At 39.0% G+C, this 17,306-nt stretch overlaps 1 protein-coding gene across 3 annotated transcripts in view; it reads right to left on the bottom strand.

The window, feature by feature from the left end:
- The window catches only part of PPP2R2C (protein phosphatase 2 regulatory subunit Bgamma), a 142,728-nt gene that overhangs the window by 11,653 nt on the left and 113,769 nt on the right, over positions 1 to 17,306 (bottom strand). For all 3 annotated transcript variants that reach the window (XM_050896031.1, XM_050896029.1, XM_050896030.1), the window contains one exon: positions 3,251 to 3,420. In XM_050896031.1, the coding sequence (XP_050751988.1) occupies positions 3,251 to 3,420 (170 nt within the window). The remainder of the gene's footprint in view (positions 1 to 3,250; positions 3,421 to 17,306) is intronic.

Below are 17,306 nucleotides of genomic sequence, written 5' to 3'. Positions count from 1 at the left end.
GCCAAATACAGTACAAGGTTGTAGTTGCACAGGCTGCAAATTAGAACACTAATTTAGCCCAAGGATATCTCCTATTTGGCTGAGACTTAAAAACAACATTGTAAATTCTCACTTACATACTTGAAAAGTGGGACTAACCAGCAGAAGACCTCTCCTCTGGGCCACACATCTCTGCTGAACAAGGGTTATCATAAAGAGACAGATCTCATGCAAACTGTTTCAGTCCTTTGCTGAATTTAATTAGTTTTCCTTCTGGATGATTGGTTTCATTCCGCAAGGAAATAATGAGCTAGAAAATCCCTGCTAGACAAATTTACTAATGCACTTTCACTCCTGATGTTTTCTTCTAGCTGTTGTAAAAACTGTAAAACAAAGATGTGTAGATGGTCTCTCAGAGCACACATACCAATCCAATAGCCGAGGGGCATAATTTAGCTCTGGCATACAGAGGTACTGGTTCTTGCAAGTCCAGGGAGACTGTTCCTGCTCATGGATGCTCAGCATCCTCCTCTGGCCTGAGGGTGTAAACATTTCTTCTAGTAAGATAACTTCTATCAAGACCAAACAAGGGACAATGATCTTTCACTTATATTTTCTTTAAACTAACCCATTTTCAATAGCCAAATTGTACAGTATCCTAAGAATATTTGTAACGTAAGGTTATTAAGGATTATAAATTTTAGTCATGGATGAATTGTCATTAATAGATGAGTGAACACTGAGCTGTATATCAACAGATAATGTCTTATACAGCAAATAATAGGCAAATGGTAGATGCAGATAAAACATTTCACAATTAAATGCATTTACCCTCATGGTGAGTAATAGGTCAGAACATTTTTAGTACTGATGCAGTTTCTTGCACCCTCTGTAATTAAATCCTTTCATTTTCTCTTTACTTAAAGCCTTTTTATGTTAGCAGTGTAATTTGTTACAGAACTGGAGTTCTTTATCTTCTTTGTGAGCTCCCAACACTTGGAAGAAACAGAAAGGTTGGGTAAGGCAGGAGAAGGAAGTAGATCGCATTTGCCTCACTGACTGTCATTTCTAGGTCTTCCTCTTGTTACCATTTCCAGCAGCCATCTGTCATGACCACTGTCATGTATACACCCTTTGCGAAGTGTGTCCAACTCCACAGCTTGGAGCTGTGCCTTTCCATCAGCTCTGTCAAAAAGCATTTTGCAGTTCCTCTCTCAGATTTCTTACTGATCTCTTCAAGGTCTCAGCTTTTTTAACGAATATCTTTTAAGATTTTAGTGATATACATGTCATCATAATTATGTCGATACATAACTGAAAATGTTAGGTTTATTTGTTGCCTTCAGGTGATCCACCACAAAAAACTTTTTGAGAGATTTCCAAGTTTATATATGAGATTTATGTATGTGAGAGATACCTCTAAGACAAATTATTTAAAAGAGTAACTTAAACCACTTTTTCTTAAGAATAGAATCCTCTACTCTCTGCAGCTGAGAAACATGAAAGGTTGCCCAGAGCAGTTGGACCGTGTGAATCCTACGGAGTCCTGTGCTATTGGCTTCCTAATCCCCCTGAGTTCCAGATTCTCCTTTAGTCCGCTACGACGCTCAGCAATGCATCTGTATACTCTTTACAACGCACTGGATAAATATTTGAAAATGAAAGGCAATCCATAGGTTGAAGTAAGGCAGCAAGAACACTGTTATATTTGCAGGGGTTTTGTTGTTGTGGATCTTTTTTTTTTTTCCTATAAGCTTCTGATTGCAATAATCAGTACTGAAAATTTTACATTATACACATTTTTCCCATCTCAGCATGGAAAAATATAACTTTTTAATTGGCCCCACTGTTGGGTGTCAGAGTGATTTAAAGGTGGCCAGCTTGTTTCACAGCTACCTACATGAGGAATAAAAGCAGATGTCAAAGTCAAGACAAACAGGTTGGCTTGACCAGCTATTCCTCTCCAGGGACAAGGTTGCCTACTCCATTAGCATAAGTATAAAATATTATATTACCTAAGTTCCTAAAATCTGAGATACGACTCTGTTATATAAAACACAGTCTCGCCCTTACCCTCCCACTCCATTTTCACAGTATATCAACATTTCTAACACATTCAGCATTACAAGTACTGCCATTTTCAGAGCAAAACCAATTCTGTAGTTTTAAAGGTATACAGGCTCAGACTTCCCAATACTAACAGCAGACACACTGAAGAGTATCCAGTGAAATGTCATGGGTACATTGGAAAACACTGGGGCCCACTTTGTCTACTAAACACCAGCTAATAAATACCTCCAACATTACCGATGTAAAATTTCGGTTGTTTTGACAAGTCAGGCTACCAAACTCTCATTACATGTTATTTTAAAACCAATCTTAATTATAGTTACTGTGAACTACTGTACCCCAGCTGACATTATACAGACACAGAAAACAAAGGATTGTTCCAGCACTGTTGCAGGACTGTCTCTAAGTAAGCAGTACGAGCCAGATGAATGACATTTTTCCTACTTTGTATACTCTTCTGTAGGCAGCTTAACAGTTTTTTCTCATTGCATTTTCATAACAAGCAGTTTCTGCGTCACAGACATATTTTCCTTTTTCAAGGCAGAGTCAAAAAAATGTAAGCGCAGCCCTCTATTGCCAAACAGAACAGATGTCAGAGTACAAACTCAGTGCTGGCTGGAGCCACTGGCATTTTGTCTGGATAATGTTGTGATGAATCCAGGCAACCAGATGTGTCTGTCTGGCATTCGCAAACTGCTGTGTCAGTGGTGATGTCAGGGTTTAACACTGATCGCTTCTAGAACTAGGCACAAGGGAGAAACGCATAGATGAAGTTTCAAAAAAAAGTTCTGAAATGACAAAGGTGTAAACTCTCAGCAGTCCCAGCGGGAGCAGAATGCTAAGCAACACACAAAATCCTTTCCTCGGTTTATTTTAAATGTTAATAGTGAAATACATCATTTGACAACAGGTGCCAAAGTGAAGAGATGATTTCCCTTGTTAGAAGCATTGTTTCTTTCAAGAGCCCAATCCACAGTGAGTGTTACCCTGACTCCCCAGGCCTTACACTTCCTTACTAATGCTGAAATTGCCCTTTTCCAACTACCAGGATGCCACTGTGAGGATTTTAACCACCTTGATTAGCAGCTCTCTCAGCTGGCTGCTTCTCAGACCAAGCAATGAGAAGTTTAGGAAAACATTCAGTTTTTGAACAGTGAGATGATTTTATATTGTTGCATTTCAAGACGTAGGAGATACCTACCTGGTACGTTTCTACAGGCTTTGTTTCCATGTTCAGATCCCAAACCTTGACAGTGAGGTAATCTCTTGTTAGCATGTATCTACCGCTGTGACTGAATTTGACATCTGACACTGAAGAGATAATTTCTGAAAAAAATGATCTGTTACTGGGGTCTTCTGGTTCTTCATAAACTGTTCAAAGAAAAAGAAGCAAGAGAGAAGTTAGAATTCTATAAACAAATGCTCTGTTGTACAATCTGAACTGTGCCTTTCCTGTGAAACACGTCATTCGATGTACCAAGGAACATGATATAGAATTAATTATATGTCCAGCACTTCATTTTTCTTTTATCTTTATATAAAAATACAAAATGTAAGCTTTAAATATTACAGTAATTAACTTCATAGCTATGGGTCCAAAGCATCACTTTGGCAAATTATATAAATACACCAGTTAGTTGACTACAGCTACCTATAGCAAGGCAGTTCATCTATGGTCATCCTTTCGGGGGTCCACACATCCTGTTTCCTGACATAACCAAAATTCAGGTGTCCCTGTCACATGAAAGGTGTACATGTGGTCTCACAACAGTCTTGGCATCCCCGGGAAGGGTGGTTACTCAAAGCCCGCCCTGGTTGCCAGAACCAGCTGGCCAGTCTGCAGGCTATTCAGTGGTCATGTCTGAAGGCATCTGAGACTAAACACAAGAATTTTGAAAAGCAATTGCAAATTGCAATTACCTCTTCCTGAGAGATGAGCAGAAAATAGACAGTAATTTACCATGTGGATACATGAACTACTTAGTTGATGTGCAATTGCTGACAGTTCTGGAAAGCACTAAACTCACTGTATGTGCTGGTTAGCTGTTCTGTGCACTGCACGATCCAAAAAGGCAGGGGATCATGAAATATTGTTTACAGTACCTCCATACAGGGAAATCCAGCTCTTGTAGCTAGAAGATTGGTCACCCCTGTTCAACTGTACATGATAATGACACTGGATGACTCACATTGAATTGCAGGAACCTGAAACAACTGGTATTAGTGGGCTCTACTTCATCTGTCACAAGTCCCCTAATCACCAAGGTCTCTTCATCCTGCCCCAAAAAGCCTGCACTAACACTAGCCCTGCCTACCAGGTGCCTAGAGTAACTCTGTTGCCTTTCTGCAGGTATCTGTGGCCCTGTGATCCAAATGACCTCATATGGTGAACTTCAGTAGAAAGTCAGGCTTTTGGGGTCTTTCAGTTCTCAGCAAAATCAGTAGGGTTTTGGCACCTATATCTAGAATATTCTTTGAAAATTCACAATTTGGTGAGTGTCATTTTCAAATTTCAAAAGCAGGTGAAGAAAAGCCATGTGATGAGACAGGAAAACATGCTGAAAGTAGAACAACTTTTTACTGTCAGTCAAAACAGAGTTTTTTGTGTAGTCCACTGGAACATTTCTCTCTCAATTAATTTATCTATGACTATGTGATTCAGCCTGTTGAAAGCAACAAGGTTGCGGTTTCCATCAGGTGAAATAATGTTCTGCTGAAAGTTAAGGGTGAGTATGTGGGCGAAGTATGTGGGGTAATGCAAAAAATTATGGGCAATTTTCTTTGGGGGTGGGCAGTGGAATGCAGCCAGGCGTGCACATGAGAATAAGGTCTATATTTGAACATGTACCACACATCTAAATGGTAATGAACTACTTCAAAAAGGGGGAAAAAAACTTTTCTTTTTAGACAGATTGTAAACGAACAACTTTAAATAGCTCTTTAAAAATTTGCCTAGACATTCTGCAAAGCAGATATTTTGTAATTATCCTGTCAGATTTTCAATAGAAGCCTGACGAGCACAAAGCAATTATCATTTCTCATACCTCTTCCCTTTAATCTGTCCAAACTATGTACTGGGCTGGCAGGAATTTCATTCTCCTAATTATGATGTGAAGTTGCTATTAAAACCAGGAAATAAAAAAAAAAAACCCACCACACTAACTGAACTACACCTTCATTTATAGCTGAGATATACATTTTCTTGGCTCTATGTGTCTCGTCCAACTCCCAATAATTAAAAGAGGAGTAGTATTTGTACCTGGATACTCTGTATTTTGTTAATTAATGAGATTAAACCATTTCATCCTTTATCTGCACTGTTTATTGCTTTTCTATCCTTACCACAGTAAGTATTAGAAAGACTTAGATTAATTAACTGCAGAAACTAATGCAGGCATAAAAGCCTTGTATCACTACAGAAAGAAAGATAGTGGTAGAAATTTTAGTAGCAGCAATTCTTTGCAGAGAGTTCCTATAGTCAGCATAACCAAGCCAGGAAAATTGTTACAGGAAATTAAGCAGCAGCATCTCCCAGTATTACAGAGAAAGCTTAGCAACTAGCAGCATATGCCTGAGCAACCAGAACAAGGCATTGGCCTCAGGAAATGAAGGTGAGATATAGTGTTCTTGGGTCTTAGCTATTTCTGGTTTAGCATCAACATAAGGTTATGCATACACTGCAAAAAAGCATAGTCTTCTTTCAGTTTGGCTAATACAAGTTGAGTAGTTGGAGACAGAACAGCAGTTGATAGCCATGTGACTTGGACTTCAGTTCAGGCAAGCAATTCAGATTCAACCCGTGCCTCTTCAAGCTGATAGGAGAAAACATGGTGCTAGCCCACCATTTGCAAAACCAGGTTTGCCAGCCTGCACTGGAAACACATTTTCTGTTCATTACAGTTAAGACTTATCTTTTGCAGGCTGCTCTTATGCCAGGGGGCAATCAGCACCCAAAACACGAGACTTCAAATCTAGCTTACTTTTCTATGTCTAAATAAATCTTCTTAGACCAGGACTTGGAATCAGAACTTTACTGAGATTCGATTACAAATTCTATTATACTCTTTGATTAATTTCTTGATTAACTGCTTAATAACTAACTTTTGCCATAAAAAGGGGTATTTAACTTTCATTAATATTGTTCTTGATAACCTTCACAGTGCTAATTATATGAAAGACATAAAGTTACCTGTTTAGTTGCAAACCAAACATAGGAATCACAAATGGTGTGGTGTGCTGAGCTTTCACATGACACTGCTCAGACTTAAATAAGACCTTGATGACAGGACTGTGGCATAGAGAAATATCATGGGATTACAGAGAGAACCTGAGCATATCTCTGAGTACAGCCAGTACTTCCAAGGAAGATACCGTTCCCGCCCCTTACTCCACTGGCAGATACATGAGTAAGCTGGGAAATCTGCTTAGGGAAATAAAAATGCTCAATCCTTTTCTGCACGGCTTCCTGCTCACAAGTTAAAAACCAGGGTAGCTTTTCACAGAAGTAAGTCCAGACTTTGGAGAGAAGGATGGGTTGGGTGAAGGATACTTGCCAGAGCACTGTTTTACTGAATCCTGAAGAATATCTGCAGCATAAAAATATGCTGCTTCTTTCTCAAAAAGAACTGCCATCTGCTGAAAAACAAACTCTCATCTCTGGTAAAAAAAAATTTTTAGTGTTCCTTGAATTTCTCTGATCTAATGTAGACATGGAGACTCTCCTTAGAATCAGTGGATAGAAAAGGCATCTCTAAGGTGTGCCTTTATCATGCAGAAATATATGCAGATATCTAAAGTAAAAAAAAAAAAGGCCGGGAACAACTGGAGTGGGTGGGAAGGTCCATCTCACTCAGCTTCCCTTCCAGACACTGGCCAAAAGAAAGCAGACAGCTCGGGCAGTAGCTAAAAAGAGTGTGGTTCACACACTTCCCACTAACACCTTTGTGGCTCTCACCAAGCCGGTGAGTTGCACTCTGGGTGTTGTAGGTGCTACCACTGCAACTTCCCATTTGTTTTAATATGGGCCTGATCCCACAAACTTGAAAGCTATATATTTTGGACAAGGCACAGCCAATAAAGGAAAAAAAATCAACCCAAACTAATCTTCAAGTTCAATTCTAAACAAGAACTAATGGCTGACAAAAATTAGGGCTGTGCATGTGAATGTAACCTTTCTTACACATCTTGTTTCTTAGTTTTACATTAATTGCCAAAAGCACCTGACAATGTGTAGACTGGAATGACTCGCTCCACTTAACACACACCATACAAACTGCAAGGGCCACGAGGTGTGAGTGCATGCTTTGAAACCCCACTATAATGGTCTGGAGAGAGACCTGGTAGTCATTAATACTGCCTTCCTCTTCAGCTTTGCCAGCTACCTTTTGCTGTTGTACGATATTCCAGTTTCCCAAATACTTAGTTGTGAAAGAGGGATAGCAAACGGCTAGGAACACAGGAAAGTGATAAATCAAACAGCACTACTGTGTGCACTCCACTGAAAAATAGTGAGTGGATTGTAACTAACCATTATCCCAACAATAGCCAAAAATAACTCAGCCTCAGAAAACGTAAAACCCCGTGTTCTCATAAAAGGTTTTTCTCTTTGTTTGTCTCATTTCCAAAGACGCACATTTTTGATGGAATCATTGGTATTCTCCAGGCTCCAGTGCCACTGAAAATGAGTATTTTTTTTGCAGGGCAGAGCTTTAATCACTGCAGGGTGTAAATTCTGGCATATGTGAACTTTAAAAAATAATAATAATGCTAAAAATGGCTCATATGGTGGGTGCAGTGTCACAATCCAATATAGCATACAAAATCCTGTATTCCTCCCAAAATCATCGCAACAAGGAGTATGCATGATTCCCTACATCATACTATAGGACCTTGGATAATGCCTCGGCTGAATTTTTGACATTCCTTACACTTCTCCTTTTCCTCTTACCTTCACTCTTTTGCCTGGGTGAAATAACAACACAAGCACTCACAGCACTGTTGCAAAGCAGATGGTTCCAAAATACAAATACGAATAATCTTTTTAAAAACACAAAGATGATCTATTTAAAGGGAAAGTCATAACAGTATCTGAGATGATATGGGGCAGGGGTTAGAAAAGCTATCTGTCTAACATAATAAAAGTTTATCTGGAGCTACTTTTTATTTTTGACCTGAATTTATAAGTGTATAAAGGATTGATAGGATAAAAGAAATGTCAACTGTATTCAGTTAAACAAATCTTTCACTGCTTTTAAAAGAGAGAAACATAGAGTATAAGCTTTGGCAAAATTTTGTTATCGTGGCCTGAGCACTTGATGATAACTGCAAGGGTTTACTGTGAAATATCAGTAAATAAAAGAAAGAGAAACAGAGAACTAGCAAGGGAGAAGACCCTTATGATAACGCTGTGAACTCCTTAAGGCATAAAGATATGAACCTTGAAAATTTCTGTTACTGCTGACCAAAAGCAGAACTAAGAATAAACCCAACTTTTTGCTATTACAAAGCCAAATATATTTAAAAGCAAAGATGACTCATGCTTACATATATTGCAGAACATATGATTATCTGGGGGGGGAAACAAAAACAAAACCAGGGAAAACTTATAGATGAAAGCTTACCAGCTCCACCGATTCCGTAAGAAATTCCATCATTCATAAGATAAAATTATAAGCAGCCTTATAAAGTCATTCCCTATAGCAGAAAAACAAAGCTTCTTCTGAAGCTATCTTCAATCTACTTATGAACAAATAATAACTTATTAAAGCTTTTTTCTAGAGGATACTGTTTATAGTTTGTATTCTGTCCTGAAAACTTCTGGTTTTATAGCATTTAAGTGTCATTACTTAAATCTAAGTCCTTGGAAATCCTGCACCATGAAATAATTCTCTTTCTCCCTCCAAAGACAGCTAATGAATGTAGAAAATTGTCCAGTTCCTGTTCAAAGGTCACAGCTACAAATGGGTGAAGACAGTTTTGGCAATACTGGAAAAAGAGTCAGTGGGGTTAATGAGGAGGGAGAGGACTGTAGAGGCCAGAGGCAGTGAAGATGCGGGAACAAAAGAGGGAGAATAATTTTATTTTTTATTATCCAAGCATGCAAACAGCCTGCAGTTAGCCTGAATTAAGGACTTATTACAGATAACCTCTGGGTTACACAGGTACACACACCACAGGTGTATTTCAACTGGACCTGGAAATACTGGTGGTGTATCAAGTAATCTCTCAGTGGGCTTTAAGTTTCATAAACAAAGAAAACAGATGCAGTCCCAGGCCAAACAATTTATCACCTAAATGAAGTCTCTCTTTCATTTCAGATCCCAAATGAAAATGGCTGCAATAGCCGATTAAAATGTACCGGAAAACGGTACTTTGAAATGTACAGAAGTTCACCCAACTTGACAGACTAGCCACAGCAGCTTGCAAAAGGAGCAAGAACCAATATGATCTCCTGATAGCTGATAAATAAACACTTTTAAACATTCTTTTTTTTCTGGAATACATGGTTATACTAATTAAATTTTTCTCACAAAACATGATCCTAAGCTAAAAATCTACAAATTATTTAAATATATGTGGTGGGTTGACCCTGCCTGGACGCCAGGTGCCCACCAAAGCTGCTCTATCACTCCCCTCCTCAGCTGGACAGGGGAGAGAAAATATAACGAATACGCTCATGGGTCGAGATAAGGACAGGGAGATCACTCAGCAATTACCGTCACTGGCAAAACAGACTCAACTTGGGAAAAAAATTAATTTCATTTATTACCAGTCAAACCAGAGCAGGATAATGAGAAATAAAACCAAATCTTAAAAACACCTTCCCCCCACCCCTCCTTTCTTCCCGGGCTCAACTTCACTCCCGATTTTCTCTACCTCCTCCCCCTCAACGGCACAGGGGGACGGGGAATGGGGGTTGGGTCAGTTCATCACACATTTCTGCCGCTCCTTCCTCCTCATGAGGAGGACTCCTCACACTCTTCCCCTGCTCCAGCGTGGGGTCCCTCCCACGGGAGACAGTCCTCCATGAACTTCTCCAATGTGAGTTGTTCCCACGGGCTGCAGTTCTTCATGAACTGCTCCAGCATGGATCCCATCCAGGGGGTGCAGTCCTTCAGGAACAGACTGCTCCAGCATGGGTCCCCCAGTCCTGCCAGGAGCCTGCTCCAGCGCGGGCTTCCCACGGGGCCACAGCCTGCTTCAGGCATCCACCTGCTCCGGCGTGGGGTCCTCCACGGGCTGCAGGTGGATATCTGCTCCACCATGGACCTCCATGGGCTGCAGGGGGACAGCCTGCCTCACCATGGTCTTCCCCACGGGCTGCAGGGGAATCTCTGCTCAGGTGCCTGGAGCACCTCCTCCCCCTCCTGCTTCACTGACCTTGGTGGCTGCAGGGCTGTTTCGCTCACACATTCTCACTCCTCTCTGCGGCTGCAGTTGCTGCTGTGCAGTAACTTTTCCCCTTCTTAAATATGTTATCCCAGAGGTCCTACCACCATTGCTGGTGGGCTCGGCCTTGGCCAGCGGCGGGTCTGACTTGGAGGGGGCTGGCATTGGCTCTATCGGACATAGGGGAAGCTTCTAGCAGCTTCTCACAGAAGCCACCCCTGTAGCCCCCCCACTAACAAAACCTTGCCACGCAAACCCAATACACTATACTTTAATATGTTTAGACGGCAAATTAGCAGCATTCCCCAGGACAGCTGTGATTTGCTCCACCACATATATTTCATAAAGTTTAGTATAAAAAACCTAAAATAAATTTCACTGAATTTATATAAAAATTCTAATCACATTCATTTTTTTAAGTCCATGACACTTGTTACTATCCTTCAACACAGAAAGCATTAATTTTTTTGTGCCATTTAATTCAAGATGTGCTCACACCTTGAGCTCTGTGTAGCTCTGGTCTTATCTCTAATATGGTAGAGGTCTCAAGAAGACACAAAAATGGGCAATAACAATGACCAAAAGTATCAAATTACTTCCATGCAGGGAATGACTAAATAGACTGGGACTCCTCAGCTTAGGAAAGACTGAGGGGGTTGTAATTAAGAGTGGCATGGAAAGGATGAATAGGGAACGACAGTTCACTTTGTACACTGTCTCTTCCAATCAACAAGTAGGGGTCACCAAGTGAAACTAGGAAAGGGTAAGTACAGAGCAGATGGTTCTTCATACTATGCCTAATTAAGCTAGTAAAGACTTCACTGAAATATATTGTGAATGGTAAAAATTATACACAGGTTCAAAAGTAACTGCAGAAATTCAATGAAAAAAAACCCCAAACATCCATTTGAGTATTGTTAAATGCAGTAAGTTCACTCTCACTGAAGTTCCTGAACCCCAAGTTTCCAAATGCAAATTGCGGAGGCTAAAGATTATACACTTGCCCTGTTCTTACATTTTCTGTTGATGTTGCTACTACCCACTATCAGAGCCAGAACACAGGGCTAGAAGGACCTCTGGTCTGCCCAGGTGTATTCATTATTATGCACTGTTTAAAATCTACTTTAGGATTTCATACAAAAGAGCTCCTAAGTTCATTCTAAGTGACTCAAGACCAATTGCAAAGCTCCCTTTGAAATTCATGGTCTCTTTATGCCTTTTAGCTTCATTGTTTATGATAATAGCTTGATTTACCATTATTATTTATTCTATCTTTCACTATCTCTGAATGTTTTATTGTTTTGTATTAAGCCAATCCACTCATACATTCACCTTCTTCAGAAATTCTCTTTCAAGATCAGGATGTTCTGCTAATGTGACAATCTTGCCTTTATGTTCTACACTGATTAATATGGTTATACATGTGTGGGAATTTTTGAGTCCACTTTCATAAACAATCTAAAATACAATTATTTTATAAGACATAAAGTATAAACAAGTAACCACAATTATTTAACATTTTATATTACCATAGCTTGTAGTTGCTTATCCTGTTTTAAACTGAAAAAGCAGTATCTTTTTATATTTCAATTTTCTATTTGTTTTTATATAATTCAGAGGGCATCTCTTCATGCCCTGGTCACTTACACATCATTTTCCTTCTCTGAGTAAAAGCAAGTTTCTGAAGGGACATCCACACCACAAGACTGAAATTCCACCTACTGTAAAGCATTCCTTTATCCAATGACCCAATATTAAAACTAGGCTTCTCATCAATACCTTTAGAGAGTATGGCTTTTAAAAGTGGAGCCTCAAATCAATATTTAAGAATCTGTTTTACCATCTGCAGTGAGTTGCTGCAGCTTGTCGCAAACCACAAGGGATAGTGCGTTAGTGCTGAAAGGCAAAGCCAGATCAATAGCTAAAGATCAGTGGGTGGGAACTTCACTACAGAGTTGCTTATAATAATGTAACTTTGCCAGTAAGTTTGTTAATAAAGAGAAATGGTGCTAAAGAGCGCAAGGAAGTGCAAAAACGCAAAGCTAATCTAGAAGATCAAGCCTCTTTAAACCTCGGTCTCACAAAGACTTAGGTGCATGTTTAATGCCGCATGTTGTGAGCAATGCCATGGAGTTAATGGGACACAAAACTACTATTCCTCTACAGCCAAATTCACGCATAATTGTTTCTGATCTTGATATATAAGGTTAGTGATAAGTGGGGGGGTTTCCCCCAGTGAAACAGGATCTTGAAAAAATAACGTTGGTTTCATGAGACATTGAAAAGCAGTACTTGTTGCTATTAAAAAATTAAGCAAACAAGACAGGAATTTTAATAGACTGAATAATTAAAGCAATCTTACAGCAATTATTTGTTTTATCTGTGTGTGGTTGAAGGAGAGGGGTTAATGAAACACCTCTTCAATCATAAATCATTTACCACTGCTTTAGGCTTTTCTCTTTCCTCTTACGGTTTGATAGCTCGAAGTACATAAATCAGGTTTTTTTCTTCCTCTGACTTAATTTTAACATATCTTGCACAACTGGAGGAAATACTATATAGACATAATTGCATTTCTGTAGAAACATTTTTGAATTTTCATTAGCCATGTTTTAAGTGTCTTTATTATACATTTATCCAAACTGAGCAGAATGGAAGCTTTGGAGCCCATGCTAAAGGCAATCTTCTACAAAATTTTGATGGCATTCCTGCACAAGGAAGGATCCTTTCGAGGATCTAGTTTAGCATGTGTGAAATTGTAGTAACAGATCTTTAGTAACAGCCATAATTACAAAATTATCAGGATACAGGCACATTTTTTCATTGGGGATATAAAATCAGCAATGAATATATGCCATTGTAGTGCATGCGTGTAAAATAAATCCAGAATTAGGATAAGGAGAACAAGCCTTTATTAAAGCACAGGGTCAAATCATTACAGAAGCTCAGATAAGTTTCACTCGTGTCACATGAAACCTTGCAGATTTTGCCTGAAGTGGACATTACTTTGACAGTGGCATCTCAATGCACAAAGGGAGAATGGTGGCTGTCTCTCTCTCAGATGATAACCTGACACAAGACCAGATGCAGAAATAAAAAGTGTATTTTAGATGTAAAGCTCATATAAAAGAAAAACAAGTTGTCTCTTTTCCAGTCATACAATAAGCATCATTCATTTGGAAAGGTCAATATTAATTAGCAAATCCAGCAGGGATTTTCTGTCACAGGCTTTTTTGTGCATCTGGTTGTTCTCTGTTGCAAATGAAAGATAATCCATATTCAGTTAGAGGTCTGAAAGCTGTCTTGTTTCTGAAATTCCAACCTCCTTTAAACGACTGGTAAATATAATTAATTTAATTTAAAAAATTCAACACGTTCAAGTAGATTATCCTTGATTTCTGTTTTGGCTGCTTCCACAGTTCTGAATTCTTGAGTTTAAAATCAAAGGTAATCTCAAAAAAACCAGCAGATAACCAAATTGAGTTACATGCCAGACTGACAGTATAGTGGCATTTATCCTTGAGGAAGGGCTGGCATTTTTCTCACGCCTGGATTTCAAATAATAATGTGGAAAAGGACTCTCAAGGAAAAAAGACACCACCACCATCTTTGGGTGGCATCTTTGGGTCACAAACCAAACCCCAAATTCACTCTGCATTGCTCCGAAGACCATTTTATACTTTTAAGATATTGATTATCCATCCCATGGAACTGGGAAGGCGCCAGCTGAGATGCTTTGCCCCTTTCAGGGAGAGTCCAGAGAAGATGGCTGTTAGGATTGCCTGTCATCTACAAATGCTTCTTCGGTCAAAGGGAGGGGGGCTCTAAATGGCTCCTGTTATAGACGCAGATGTCAGAAGCTTGTGAAGTCTGTATGGAGGATGGAAAGCATGAACTAATGGTGCAGAGGCTAACTGCATTATGTGACCCCAAAGTTTGTATTTTAAAGACCACCACAGCACACGGAGCAATAAACTTGAAACTGCAGCTCCTCCTTCCTTGAAGTATTTTGTTGTAAATTTTGCATGAGTAATGGATAATTAGAAACAGAGTTTTAGTCTACAAATACATATTAAGAAATGAACACTAAAAAACCCTTAAAGCAACATACAGCATTTAAATAGATTACAACTTCTGAAGTATGCAATGACTTTAAGATATTAAGGCTATTACACAGAATATCAATAGGAGTTATACTCTTGAGTGACTTACATTTCCATGTTGCATAACTATACAGTTTCTATTTACCACTTCATACTGAATTTAATAATTCTGATGAACTACTGAAAAAGCTCTTCATTTTTTTCTGACTTCACATGCTCAAGCTCAGTTTTCTTTAGCTGACTGCTTTATTAGATGATTTGTTGAAACAGCCATATGTACCTATCCAGTCTACAAGCTGTTTGGAAGAATGATATTATCTCCATGCACATTTATAAGGAGCTCCAAACATAATATTAGCAAGAAAAGATCAAAACCAAATTAGCAACTATTTGTTAATTGAACAGTTGCATACTATACTGCTATAAGTATTTTTTAGTCAGGACTTTCTTACTGTGACAGTATCCTTATGCTTGTCTTCCTTGTCACCTCAATCCCTTGCATGAGAATTTATGGAATTTGGGGTGGGAGGTAGTTCTTTTATTTCTTGGATGTTCCCAGCTAGCTGCTCTAACAATGATACTTTTGCAGCTGTTAGCTTCCCTTGTTTTGCTGCTGTCACAGATTTCTCATATACTGCCTTCTTTCTACACTGCAGTGCTATGCATGTTGCCAGAATAACACCTCAAAGATGACCTTTGGGTGTTTTGCCATATATGCTATTTAGATGAAAACTTCCATATTATTTAAATTAATTCCCTATTTCTTGCTGCTTGAGTCTGACTTTCATATCTGTTTTAAATCTTTACCTATAAGCCAGTGGACTGCAAGAACACATTCTTCCTTATTCCCATCCCTCTAATATTCTAAATAAGCAGGGGCATTCATCTCTTTTTTCACCTCCTCTCCAGAATATTTTGATGGAATTCTCTCTCACTACTTGCAAAGTCAGATAATAACACGGAACAGTATTAAGCATGTATCTCCCCTATGGTTACAGATTGGGCTTTCCTGGATAGCCATTTGTAATGGCCACCCATGTTTTGCTTCTGATTGCTCACCCACCATTGCATGATCCATTAAAGAGGTGTTATAAGAAGCAGTTTCAGGTAGTCTATTAGAAAAACAACACATTTTATCACACTTTATCGGTATCTCAATGACCATTTAAAACTCAGCTCCTGACCTGATATTCTTTCAATGCCTTATGGATAGATTTGGCGGTCTGTGATCATTTTTCTAAGGGACAGAGGTCCCCATTACAACTCATCACACAAATTGGCAGCTTGCTAATAAATCTCAGCATAGGCACCAAGGATGAGTAGATATGGAAGAAGTCTCTTGTCTCTTCCATGTCAGAGCCATGAAAGATTTATAAGGGAAACCTTGTAGTGTTGCTGTGTCTAATGCCAAACAGAGATTTTTGCCACTGAGTTTAGCAAACCAGAAATCTTCAAGAACACTATAATTTATTAACATCCTGTGTCAGTGACTTACACTACAGATATTAGTATGTAATTTATTTATACAGTATGGCACAGTAATTATTCATGGCACTTTCTAGACTTGTACAAATGGAAGGGCCCTTCCCCCAAAACCTGCAACTGACTTTAGCCCAGCTATAGAGATTTGGATAACAAAGGGTCTGAAAAAGGAGTAAAACCAAAAGTTCACAACATATGCTCAGCATCCAGGTATTTTTTATAAGTTTTCACATTCGATCTTTTATCCCTAAAACTATGTACATCCATTACAATCTCGGAACAGCATCTGAAATACAGCATATAGTGATATTAGACTGAATTAAGAAAGTAGGGTTGCATGGCAGAACATGAGGGTTTACAGTGACTATAGTCATAGCTGTTTTGGTTGAGAAGTGAAGTTGTTATGGGGAAAGGTTGAAAGGCGAGCTGAGCTAGGAGAGTAGAGTACTGATCATGCATATGCACCACATGTAAAGCAACTGTAAAAAGGAATCAGGCACAGTGAAGGTACTAGAGAGACAATTGTGCAAATATTTGATTTCACAGATTGATTGTTTTTTATGATATATCCTTTTAGGTTGCTATGGGCTTTATATAATTAGTTTTGCTTGCCTCTGAGAGCTATACTCAAACCACTCCAATCAGCAGTACACGGGCCTATTCCTTTTAACGCTTTGGAAGTTCTACCATTGCCGTATCAATTTTGTATTGTACACACTCAGCTTCTCAATGAGCTTGACTTGAGTTCAGTGCAGCAATGCTACATTAAATGGCTATTTTCTAACTCATAGATCTGGAAAATGGGGTTTAATCAATGACCATTAGACCTTGCGCTCCCTTCTGGCATAAAATGCCTTCTTTCATCCAGGGTTACTGTATTGTTGTTTTAATAAGTTATGATTGGCATTTGGCACTGAGTTACAGGGGCATGGAGGCCTTATTAGCAGGAAGAAATGAAAGTATTATGGAACAAAACAATTAAGTAGGACAGGATAACTCACAGCAATGTGCCAGATTGTGTCATGCTCGCATTTCACTTCATGGTATTGAATTCCTCCTACTAGTACAAGGGGATACAGCTAACAAAGGTAAAACACTTCTCTGCTTAGGAAATTGTCCTGAAAGGTTATTTTCTATAATTGGAGACCACATCCTCAGAGGTTCTGAGCATGTGCACTTCTCCTTACAGCCAAAAGGCCTAGTCATAGGCTCTTTACTACATTTACTTCGGTTAAAAAAAATAGCTTATGTGTTAAATCTGTGCACCACTTATGTCTCACTTAA

Source organism: Gymnogyps californianus, chromosome 4 (assembly GCF_018139145.2).
Source record: "Gymnogyps californianus isolate 813 chromosome 4, ASM1813914v2, whole genome shotgun sequence".
NCBI classification, from domain to species: Eukaryota; Metazoa; Chordata; class Aves; order Accipitriformes; family Cathartidae; genus Gymnogyps; species Gymnogyps californianus.
Note: the sequence above shows the minus strand (reverse complement) of the source record. Positions and strands in the feature narration are given on the sequence as shown.